We start from the raw sequence: 13,049 nt of genomic DNA on the forward strand, positions 1-13,049 counted from the left end.
TCCTAATTTGTTACACAATATAATAAAGCCACCAATTCTCTGCCATCAGTCAAAATTAAATTTTACTTAAGTACCCCTCATCAATATCCCAGATGTTGGGTTAATCATATGCTACACCCACATCCCAACAACATTACTACTCGCTTATGAAATTAAAATATAGGAGTATGTTGCTATTAAGGAATTAAGGATGGCTATTAGAAAAAGAAAGAGAAGAAATTAGAAAAGAAAGAAAAATAGACCATGGGTTTAATTAATTTAATACTCGTATTAAGAGCCTTGGGCAAGGTTTAATATACGAAAATTATAAGTAATTAATTGTGGTAAGAGTATTGGAGAAGTTTAATTTCTTAGATTCTTAGATATAGTACAGAATGTGTGACCCCATAAAAAATTACTATGGTATGGCTTGATATAATTTTGTAAACAAACATGTTAATCTCGCAATAATTATACTTCATCCATTTCTTAGTAGTGAGCGTATTTCTTTCCAGCATGCAATTTAAGAAAAATTATGTTAAATGAGTTAAATAAGGAAGAATAAAATAAGAAATGAAAAATATAAAGAAATGAAGAGAGAATAAAGTAAGCGAGAAGACTCCACTATTATGAGACGTACGAAAATAAAAAAAATGACTCCATAGAACGAACAAAGGAAGTATTTGCATCTACATCAATGGCTTATTATATGAATTTAATGGGCAACTATAAAATATGACACAGCACAACCGACAGCAAATCATGAAGAAATAATTAAATAAATTCTTGCAATCTTTCTTAACAAATTTGCTCTCATTGTTAGTATGAACTGCGAAGTTGTTAGAATTCAATACACGCGTGATTTCACCAATCATCACATTTTGATCAAATAAACTATGTATGGTGTTGACCTAATTCTTAACCATTCCATGTTGACCTAATTCTTAACCATTCCATGCCTTATTAATACAGTATATATATAATGGACAAAATTTTAGGTTATAGCATAACAACATCTTCAACGAGGAGAGATAAATGAAAGCGATATATCCTCTATTCACATTTTCAAAAAATAAAATATATCATTTCAAAAATTAATACTACATTACAAAGAGAATATATACATATAGAAAGATAAATTATTTTCTAAAATAAAATAATAGTATAAAATGCATTTCAAAACATAAAGGTGTAATACCTTCTTAAATACCTTTCCCCTTGAAAAATGATTTTTCATGAAAAGAAGGTAAATGTAGTAGTTATAAGATTTTACCCCTTCAAAATGGAAAAAATATAATACCTTTTCAAATACATTTCTCCTTAAATGATGATTTTTTATAATAAATAAATAAATATGGTGGTTATGAAATCTACTTTGATAAAGATTTGTTAATATTGCGTTGATAAACAATTTAGACTATGATGACAAATATGATGAAAAAATTATAGTGATATACCGTTATAATAAACACTACAATTATGCATGCGATGAAGATTAATACTCCATGTAAAAGTAATAAACCACTAACACTATAATGATAAACTAGATCAAATGAAACTACAAATCTACAATCCCTTATTACGAGAATTACTATGCACGTGATAAAGATTTTATAAGAGCATCCACGATAGTGGACGAGCCGGCGAACGAGCGATCGGCGAGCCGCTCGTCCACTATTGAGACCGGCGTCCCGCTCATGGACGAGCCAGACGGACGACCCCTCCTCCGTCAGTTTTTGCGCTCGTCCGTCGCGGTGTCCGTCGTCTCGTCCACTATTGTGGGAGCCCGACGGACGCCCGCACGGACGAGAGCAATTTTTGAATTTTTTAAAAAAACTCTATATATACGGCTCGTTTCAGTTCATTTGCACCACTTGTATTAACGAGTTTCTATCTCTCTACTCTCATTTCTATTCAAGATAAATGGTGCACCACGACAGCGACTCCCCAGCCACTAGCGAAACAAAAACATCCTCATTCCCGGTTGGAAGTGGAACGGGCGTCCGGATGCCGGAGATGATGCCTCAGATGTCTGGGGTGATGCCGCCACAGTACTATAACATGTACGCTTGGCCCTAGATGGCAGGGATGATGCCCAAATGGCGGGCATGAGTGCCGGCACGGCTCAGATGAGCGGGATGATGCTGGGGATGATGCCCCAGATGATGACCCAGATGAGCGGGATGATTCAGGGGCAGCCGGCCACTGCTGGGTCGCCCGGGAACAATGTCTATCGCCCCACTATTGATTTCTTTACAGGGGCATCCCAGACATGTACTCCACTGGAGTTTTAGTACACTTCTGCTGAAACTTTCTCACTGGAGGAGTTGGGTCTATCTCCGGTTAGGGTGCCTCCCACTGAGAGTCCACCGGCTGCAGGCCGTCGGGGTGGTTCGAAGAAAGGCATGGGGAGAGGCAGGGGTCGTAGCAAGGGTAAGGGGGTGGCGGGTGAGTCCTCGCAGTCGAGGGCTGGGGTGGATAAGGCGGGGGCTGAGGCGGATGACGACTACGATGAGACACGACGGACCGTGTGGAGTGAGTAGGAGTGTGTGGCTTTGTCAAAAGCCTGGATCAATGTCTGTGATGATCCCATTTGCTCGAGCAACCAGAGGATCGACAACATGTGGAAACTCATCTCCCAAGCCTACTGTTTGTTTAAACCGGCGGATGGAAAGTATCACACGACTGAAGAGTGCCGGAAGACATGGGACTGACTGAAGACCGTTGTATCCCGATTTGCCGGCCTATACGAGAACAACGGCCACATGCTTACCAGCGGCCAGACCATGGAGGATGCGATGCGGATGGCGATGGCGGAGTTCCCCGAGAGCGGCAAGCACGACACGTTTAACCACTGGGACTCCTATGTGGTGCTGATGGAGTCGGCAAAGTTTCAGGCGGGTGTCGCCGCTGGCTGGCCGAAGCGGCAGAAGATCAACTCCAGCGGCGACTACAGCAGCAGTGCCGGCTCCACCGACCTCTCCGACGATGCCGAAGATATCCCAAGTCCTCCCTCGTTTAACTGCCGCCGCCGACGATGTGGGCGTCTAGGGGAGGCGCCAGTAGCGGGTCCCAGGAGGTCCAATCGGCAGCCCCTGCAACATTCCAGCCAACCCCCGAGTTCTCCCGTATTGCCCATATCCAACATCATACGAACATGATAGAAACCATCAAGGAGTGGAGAGCGACCAATGACCCCATACACAAGGAGATGCTGCAGGGGGTCATCGACTTGATGAGGCGTGATGCTGGGCTCCCACCCATCAGCGGTGGGGGAGCATTTGGGGACTCCGACGCCGCCGCGACTGGCCTAGGGGATGACGAGGAGTGAGAGAAGGGCCGCGTGTGTCAAAGCTTGGGGATGGTTTTTTTATTTTCTCTTTGAACAATGTATTTTTTTTATTTCACTATGTATTTTTTAATTATATATATATATATATATTATTTATATAAAATGTTCGTATTTTCTCCGTATTCGTGTCGAAATTTTAATTCCATATTTAAATTTCATATATAAAATGTGAAATTGTGTTGTTGGGATGTCCTAGTGCTTGTCCTAGTGCTAGTCCACTATTGTGCAGTGGGAAATCCTAGTGATGTGGCAGCGGGGTGAGAAGTCCTTATGACGTGAGAGAATGTGTTTTTGGAAAATCCTAATACTAGTCCGTGGGGAAGTCCTTACTATTGTAGATGGTCTAACAATATGATGATAAATCATCAAGTTTGACACGTTGATTATGGTTGACAAACAATTATAAAAGATGTGAGAAGATAAAGTAGATTTTGAAATCTCGACTTAAATTAAGAGAGAGATTCACGTCAATTAAGGTTATAGATAGATGAAATTTTAAAATATACCATAACTGCTTATAATTGCTATGCTTTGTCATTTGTTATATTATGGAATATTTATGAGATCTAACATCCTATTTTCTATGGTAAAATTTAAAATTTCAGATTTAGTTATTGGTTAGACTTAAAGTGATATAAAATGATTGAAGCGTAGTATTATAGTTTTTGACTCTAAATTTTTTAGACGAGGGGAATTAGTGAAAATAAATTTGTGTTCTTTCTAAAATTGATACGAAATCGTAATATTATTTGAGGTAAAAAATTTAATTTATTATTTATTTTTGTATATATTTATTAAAATTCTCGTATGGAAAAATAGGAGTATGTATGAGCTCTTTATGAATATAAATATCGAGTGTTTAATAAAATTCCACGTGTCATGGTCCAAGTGAGTAGGAATCACATCTATATGACGTGTAAATAAAGGTTGCGAACGAAGTTTTGACTAAGTTATTAAATCTCTATGAAAGTAACGCTCCATTAATTTGTCACTTTTTCGTTATACTATAACTTAATGATCATTAATGTCTAATGATTTCTTTTCAACCACGTAGACTCTTATTAAATAGAAATGAATAGCGAAATTATCTCATTTCACTACAGCTCCGATTTCAATCTAAAATAAACAAACTTAAAAGTTAGATTAATATGAGAAAATTTGTCATATAGCTATTTGGAGTGAAAATACTTAGTGAAGAGTCATGCATCTTGTTATCATTTTGAAATGCCCACAATTAAATATATATATATATATTTTATTTTTACTATTTTTATTAATACATCATACAGAGTATATACTAACTCATTTTATTCTAAAATTAATACTAGTATAAAAAAGTGAACACATTTTTTTTTTAACTTTTCATATATTTTTCTTTATAAGTATTTTTACAAAGAATAATACTATGCGGCCACATTATGGCCAGCCATAAATTAATTAACTAACAAAAAAAAATTATTTTTTTTCAAATTTTTGGTTTAATACTACTTGATTTTACTTTTATATCATCTTCATTATATGTTGCTCAACATGTTAGTGTTGCTCTTTCGTAGTTTTTGCTCAACTTATTACTACTGTCATTTCTTGATTGTTGCTCAACGTATACAGTAATTCGTGATATTAATGTGTTTTACGTAATGGAATTTAAAGATAAGTATCAACTCACAAGTTCATTCACACACATATAAGTTTATATCGGTAATTCTAATTTTTTTATACATATAAATGAACTAAATTAACTCTTTATTGCCGACCACATTATGGCCATTTAGCATTAGTCTTTTACAAATCTATGGTGAGACAGAGTGAGAAGTTTATTCATGTACCAAATATTAAGGACGCAAAATTGGCACATCGATTAGGAACATTAACTCTTGTTGACTTATAATTGATTCATTTATTAGTGTTGTGAACTTTGTATTTGAGATTCAAGAAAAAAATATATTAATGCTGACGGTCGCTGTCACGTGCATGTGCGCCACGTAGACAAATGTGAAATCCATGTAACTAAAAATTTTACTCTATTTCAAAATCTACCTAATAATATCATCATTAAAAATTTACTCTATTTTCAAAATCTACCATTTACTTCAGCCACTTGATGAGTGCGTTCAAACTCAACTTCCAGTAAAAAAATGAAATGCTATTTAGACATGTAATTTGTTAGTATTTTAGTGTTTTTTTTCTCATAAATTATCATTGCAATTATCAACTTCATAAATCACATATATAAAACTGAAAACATAATTTATTATATCTCCTTTAATTTTTGAAGAGATGAATAAAATTAGATACTACAGCATATCACTTGACAAATAAATGTACGTATTTACTATATTCACCTTGTAATATAACACTATGTCCTTTGAAGTACAAGCTCAAAATTTATGTGAAGAATAAATTCGCACCAATAGAAATTAAGGGATGTAGATAGATGCGTGAAAATATACAATAATTGCAACCTAACGTTGTATTCTCATAGTAACGTGAAAAAAAACGAAGTTTGTCCGTAATTCATGTTCCACTCTTTAAATGCAAACTTGATTTATGTGTTTTTAAATGCAAGAAACTCAATGGGCATGACCACATTAAACATGGTCTGTCCACTTTCTCATTTAAAGTTTCTTTGACTTTGCCACTCATGTGACATGATCATACACGTTTCTTTTTTATATTTGCCAAATATGTGTTTCTTTTCATTTTTATTTAATTTTTATACTCCATATAAAGATTATTTGAGTTTTTACTTGCATTTCATATATAGTATATGTTTATATAGGATAATGATTTTTTTTAAAAAATCTAAAATTTGCACTATTAATCTAGATTCATTATGATAATTTTTTAAGAATAGTGAATATTATTTCTTTTGAGATGAATTGATAATAAAATTATAAAAAGAAAATGATTGCGGAGACTCATTTGTGGTTGGAAGCAAAAAAAAAGAAGAAAAAGTTGGACGAGAAAAAGTGGACCAATCATGTGTGTGTGAATTGGATTAAATCCATTTGAGTTAAAATTATGAAATGGCCCTAACAAGTTGAAGCTTGTGAAGAAATGATTATTATGCTTTTCTTCCTCGAAATTCTCTAATTTCAAATGCTTTGACAAATGATACAAACTTTATTTATTTTCTCTAACTGTAATTTCATTTCGCCAATCTTAAAAGTAGACGAAAAGTAATGATATTCAATTCCTTACAGAGAAAAAAGTAGTTCAAGATCAAATAGTTAAAGTGTAGGACCCCAACCTAATTACAAATATTTAACAAGAAAAATATTGATGGCAATTCAATATTACACCTGAAATTTAAGCAAAGCTAGCACTATGTATGTATGGATGGATGGTTGGAGATGTAGCATGTGAAGTGTGGGACAAAGTGATGCACAGTGTGAGGGGGACAAGTCTCCAACAAGAGCAATCATTGGCATGAAGAGAGGTGAATGTAGAGTCTCATTTGAAGCAAATTTTGTGTGTGTGTGTGTATGTATGGGAGTGGGGTGGGGGGCCAAGTGCAAGAGGCAGTCCTCCTGTGGTATGAGTATGAGTATGACCAATTATTGCACCACTGATTGAGTTGCTTTTCTGCTTTATATTTGTCCCACAAGTCCTTTTCAGACCTGCCCACACCCCTGTCTTCTTTATACTTCATTTCTATGCATCTTTTGTTTGATCTTGGACTCATTTCCCTGCCCTGATAAATCAGAATACCCATCTCATTTTGGGCATTGCCACTAGAAATGCTTTTTAAAAAGAGGATGCTTTTCCTCCAACTCATGATTAATAGATTGCTTCCAATTCCATCACATTACTTCATGGCTTATCACATTTCAATTACACATTACACAGTAATAGCAGAGTGGAGTTTGCTAGTTATAGCATTGCAACAGTACCAGTCTTATAGCATTAAGGTATTAGGTATTCAAACGCCACTTTTATGTTGATGTATGCAAAGCTATAAAATAAACTGGGTGAAATGCCTTGGTACCTTATGAGCTTCTCAAAAGAATGGATATTGCTCTCAAAAACTGTTTAAATAAGTAAGGAGATTCAAATAGATCCTATTTTGTTATTTGGTCGATTTAAACTAGTACTAGTATATTTTCAATCAGTCGATGTGCAGTTTTTATGAAACATGAGCTAAATCCATATATGTATTGCAAATTCCCCCTCCTATCTTGCTATATCAAAAACCAGGGATGTTACTTTTGCTACCATCACCAAAGTTGACAGAAGCAAATTATGGAAGGCAATATCTTTATTTATTTGAAATGATAAGATTAGAACAAAATAGGAATATCATAATGCAATGAACAGAACAATGAAAGAAGAACATAACTTAAAGAGAGGTAGCAATGAATATATATATCCTCAGCCATCAAAGAGCTAGATTTAGCATGTTGTTCAGCCAAATACAATGCACCATCAAATATGTCAGAAACGCATGATACGACTCGCGTCTCAGACAAACGAGATTGTTATTCAAGTTTGTGGTCACACATAGAAACAAGTTATAAGGAGTAATCATGAAAACAATGTTAGTAATCCTTGTCAAATTTGTAACACTAAACTACTATGTTCAATAGTATCTCAAGAATTGAAATTCAGTTGAGCATATGAATTCAAATTACCACCATTTCTGCAACAGCAACATGTGACACACAAACACACACGCACATCAATCTAGCTTCCTAACTCAAGAACCTGAATTCAAACAACGCTATTTATCATAAATCAATATGCGAGACTCTTATGGCTTTAGAAGTTAAGAAATTACATAATTTAGCTCACAACAATAATCCAGTAATTAAGATGAATAGAGCATGTACAAATTAACTCTATGGTATATATGGGGTGAGATCCCTGCTGTGTTTAAAAACACAGCACCAAATGCTGTGCTATGAAACGCACAAATTTAGGAATAAAACGGCAGCTTCTCTCCACTTTCTCAATCTTTTAATATTTTATTCTTATTTTTATATTTTCAAATTATGAAGACAATGACTTGAAAGTATTAGCATGAGTAGTGAATAAATTTAGCTAAAAAAATGTAAGTGTAGTATCTTAATTTTTTTATTTCGTTCAATTACTGAAAGATTTGTAAAATCTGAAAATATTAATTTAATTGTAGGTATCCTTTTAAAAATAAAATATTTAAAAATAATAGTAACTATAATGAATACCGTTTAAAATTGAATTCCTCAATTAAATATTAATCAAATTATCAAATACTATAAAATAATTAACAACGAAAGGAAATATGAAGGATAGAAAATGACATGATACGCACCTTATGTGGACAACTTAAGTGAGCACCACCCCCGTTCAACACATTTTTAGTGTTGTTCGTTTAGCTTTATAGTTTGATTTAATACATTTTTAAAAAATTTATTGGCATTTTTAATCTTATAAAATTTATAAAAGTAAATGTTCGAATTTTTTGCTTTCTCAAATAAAAAAATAAAACTACAAATCGAACTTTTATGAATTTTATAAAATAAATTGAATAACACTAAAAATGCGTCGAACGAGGGTGGTTGCCTATAACATTTTTAAATGTATTATAATCAAACTATAAAACAAAACAAACAATGCTAAAAATGTGTTAACGAGGATGATACTCACATAAGTTGTTCACATGAAGTGCGTAGCATATCATTTTCTATCCTTCATATTTCCTTTCGTTATTAATTATGTTATAGTATTTGATAATTTGATTAACATTTAATTTGGGCATTCAATTTTAAACACTATTAATTATAGTTATTATTTTTAAATATTTTATTTCAAAAAGGATACCTACCATTAATATTTTCCGATTTAACAAATACTTCAGTAATTGAACGAAAGAAAAAAAAAATTAATATAGTAGTACTTACATTTTTTAGCTATATTATACTCTGTATTCACGCATGGTAATATACTTTCAACTCATGCATTGTCTTCATAAAAATAAGAATAAAATATTGAAAGATTGAGAAAGTGGAGAAGCTGCCGTTTAATTCCTAAATTTGTGCGTTTCATAGCACAACATTTGGTGTTGTGTTTTTAAACACAGCTGGGGATCTCACTCCGTATATATATATATATATATATATATATATGTATGTCCAGCAGCATTGAACGAAAATAATTCAAACTCCACTTATGCTAATTATTCTTTCACATTAAGAAGTACGTAAATTTGAATGATTTTCATTAATTGTCACTCGGCAAATAAGTCATACATATAGAGAGTTGATTCATCACTAGGCAGCCTAAAATTGAATCTCAATTTTGCCCTTGTGCACATTAAGGTTGAGTTAAAATTCATGATAGAGTGCAAATTTCGTAAGAGTCCAATTCATAAAACTAGTATTAACGCCCGTAGTATGCACGAGACATAAGAGTTTCAAATAATGAATATAAAATATAATAAATATATAGAAAATAAGAATTCAAAACAATGTGAGGATTTTAAAAAACAGAAATGTATAGAAAATAAGAATTCAAAGACTAAATGAATTTTTAATATTGAAAAATATAAATTTCTTACTTCCCGCCACACATACATATAAAAAAGTAAATTATCACTTAAAACAACGATAATATTTTATGCATCTTGTTTGTTTTGAATAATATGACAATTTACACTACTATTCGTATTAAGAAATTATACAAACTTTATAAGTTAGATTTAATTTTAAATATATATAATTCATCTTATTCCATAATTTAATTTATAAACTTAGTAGTATTGTTTAATTAATTAGAGGCGGATTAAAATATAAGAATGAAAAACTTTAATTGGGGTAAGTATAGGATGAAAATTGTAAACATTACATTTTTTTTATTGCCGATTAGCTTGTGAATTAATTCGGAGAAAAAATATTGCAATAAATGATTAAATCTCAATTTTAACCTAAATAATTAGAGGCCAAACTAAACTCTCTTAGCACACTTCCAAATTTCACCCAAATATAAGGCTAATATATCAATTTAAATAACTTAATTATAAGACAAAATCAATGGTAATGCACTGTTTAAATATGTTTTTAAACTTCTTCAAGATTATTTGTCCAATTATTTTTGCCTTCAAAAATTAAAGAATTAAGTATTTTCATGTTGAAAATATATTGGAAGACTCAAAATAAAGTAAAGAAATAAAAAACACAACATCTTTCCATTTTCCCTCCAAAAAGGATATTAAAGTTTTTTCACCCAACTTGCACTTTAAATTATGATAGATTAAGACTGCCAGACTACTATTCTTTCAAGAAGCCCAAGGCTTATTACTCAAATTATGGAAAGGCCGTTAAAAGAATGGTCCTAGTTTTGTAGTAGTTCTTTAAAAAAGAATTGTCCTAGTTGCCAATCCTTTCATTACAAATGATTCACTATTCTTGGAAATTAAAGTAGTACTTATTGCTAAAAAAACACATTAAAAATGCTAAAAACTAAAATAAGAAGAGAAAAAGATTAAAAAAAAGCCTTCAAAGAACTTCTCCAAATCAAGATAATCCAATGCTAGTATGATCCATCTCCGCCGCCGCTCCGTCAACACTTGCTCTACCGTCCATCCCCAAAACATCCACACAAAAGCCATTACCTCCTCCCCCTCCGCCTCCGCCAACGCCAAACAATTCCTGAAAAATAACCCCCGTCGCCGTCTGAGCCACGCCGCCGGCAGCTCCTTCCACCGCCGCAAGCAATATCTGATTCCCCAGCGTATTCACCGGCCTCGCACCTCCATAAACCGGCTGCGCCGCCGCCACTCGTCCTCCCTGATTATTCGGACGATTCTGCGCCGGTCTCGGGCGCTGCAGAGGCGGAGGAACGACGGCGGCGACGCAGGTCAAATGGACGTCGAATTCGCAGGCGGCGCAGCGGTAGAGCCACGTTTTAGAGCCAAGCTTCTTGCAGACGTCGCAGGAGAAGGAGTTCCCCAGGTAGGGCGCGGAGAAGGTGAGGGCGAGGGCGTGATTGTGGAGGCGGTGGGTGAGGCTGAGCGGCAGGGAGGCGCAGGTGGTGTGGAGGTCGACGCCGCAGGGGCTGCAGTGGTAGGAGAAGGCGCCGCCGCGGTTGCCGCAGGCGTCGCAGTTGAAGAGGCCCTCCGGGTAGACGGGCCTCGGGTAGAGGGTGAGGGCGTGCTGGTGGTCGAAGGGGTGGCTGATCTGGTGCGGGAGCAGGCTGCATTTCGGGTGGAGCCCGAAGCTGCAGCTGTTGATTATGCAGACGTAGGTTGCTGCTGCCGCGGGGGTGGGGAGATTGCAGGCGGAGCAGTGCTGGGTTGGGGGGTTGTTGGAGAGAAGGAGGGGGTGTGGGTGGCTGAAATGGGTGATGGAAGGTGCCTCTGCGGTGGTGCTGGTTGGCTTCCCCATTTGAGATTGATTATGCAAGTTGTTGCATGGTTTAATTATATTGAGTTGATCAAGGAAGAAGACAGAGAAGGTTTACTTGTGCAAAGTCAACGGTGATTATTGGATCAGGGCAGTTGGCTATTGAGGTCAACTTATGAGGTGGGAGGAATAACGTCGGCGTACCAGATAGTTTGACATGGTCGTCACTTATCATAAATACGTCTCAATTTGTCATTTAAATACGTTCTCAGTAAAATATTTCATTTTATTATATTATTAATCGATCTTATAAAAGTGTGATTCATATTCTACTTTAACTTTTTTCATATACTTTGTTTCGCATATTGTATAGAACATATACCGAATTGAAAGAGACTTTAAATTATTGATGAAGGGATTACGAAAAAGAATAAATAAGAAACTCATTTTTTGTGTATTTTTATTATATACAGTAGTATTAATTATTGGTCAAGCTCACAAGTTTTAAAAAAATGTGATGAGGATTGGGGGATTAATTCCATAATGCAAGGGGAAGAAGACTTGTTCTGTTGGCACGAGGAATCAAATATCAATTGGGCAACGCGAAGATGACGATATATTTCCAATATGAAGGATTTTAAATTTGATTTGATGTGATTTCATCCAGCTAATACGCATTCCACTTGATGAATTAATGAAAGAGGCTATTATCTACCTTTAATCGAAGCATTTTTCAATACCTTATTGCTAAAATTTACTAATAAAATCCACTCCAGAGGTATATTACTGCTTGTTGCTTAATTAGGCATGGAGAAAGTGAACTTCATACACTACAAAAAAACTCGATTTACTGACGGAATTAGTGACGGGAACTATCCTTCTTTAATTAATGGCGAAAAATAGTGACAGAATCAGTTTCTCATCTGATTAAGGATGAATTTAATGCATCTCATTTGACTTTATGAGCATCCTATATCCACAAGACTAAATAACCAGCCTAACATTTAATTCTCCAACTTGATATATCTGTCAACCAAGACTTGTTTGCATGAATGAGTAAAACATAGCTAGAGGACTAATCCCTCATAAATCCTATTCCAACAGTTAACGCACTAAGTAGTAGAGACTAACATATCTCCAACTATTTACACCAAACTCAAATCCATTTTTGAGTATATATTACACGAAAAAGTAGTTTTATTCCAACCATTTACACCAAATTCAAAATTTACACAATTTTTGAATTTTTATCTCACAAAATTTTTACAGTAGCACCATATTTTGTGTTGTTTTTAAAAAAACACAAAAAATGAATTTGAGTTTGGTGTATGGTTGGAGAAGATTTCTATACTAAAACTCATTTTTGGGTACGATTGAAGATGGTCTAACCTCATGTTTAA

General features: G+C 34.7%; 1 protein-coding gene across 1 annotated transcript; it reads right to left on the minus strand.

Moving 5' to 3' along the window:
* Positions 1-10,821: 10,821 nt before the first annotated feature.
* LOC121776895 lies at positions 10,822-11,691 on the minus strand. The gene has a single exon (XM_042174045.1). It carries the CDS (start codon positions 11,689-11,691, stop codon positions 10,822-10,824), a length of 870 nt encoding a protein of 289 aa, XP_042029979.1.
* Positions 11,692-13,049: the final 1,358 nt, after the last annotated feature.

The sequence above is a fragment of the Salvia splendens genome, chromosome 18, assembly GCF_004379255.2.
Source record: "Salvia splendens isolate huo1 chromosome 18, SspV2, whole genome shotgun sequence".
Taxonomy (NCBI): domain Eukaryota; kingdom Viridiplantae; phylum Streptophyta; class Magnoliopsida; order Lamiales; family Lamiaceae; genus Salvia; species Salvia splendens.

What these genes read in the sequence shown, in the direction of transcription:
- LOC121776895 (XM_042174045.1), bottom strand. Translation starts at nt 11,691, where the DNA reads ATGGGGAAGCCAACCAGCACCACCGCAGAGGCACCTTCCATCACCCAT.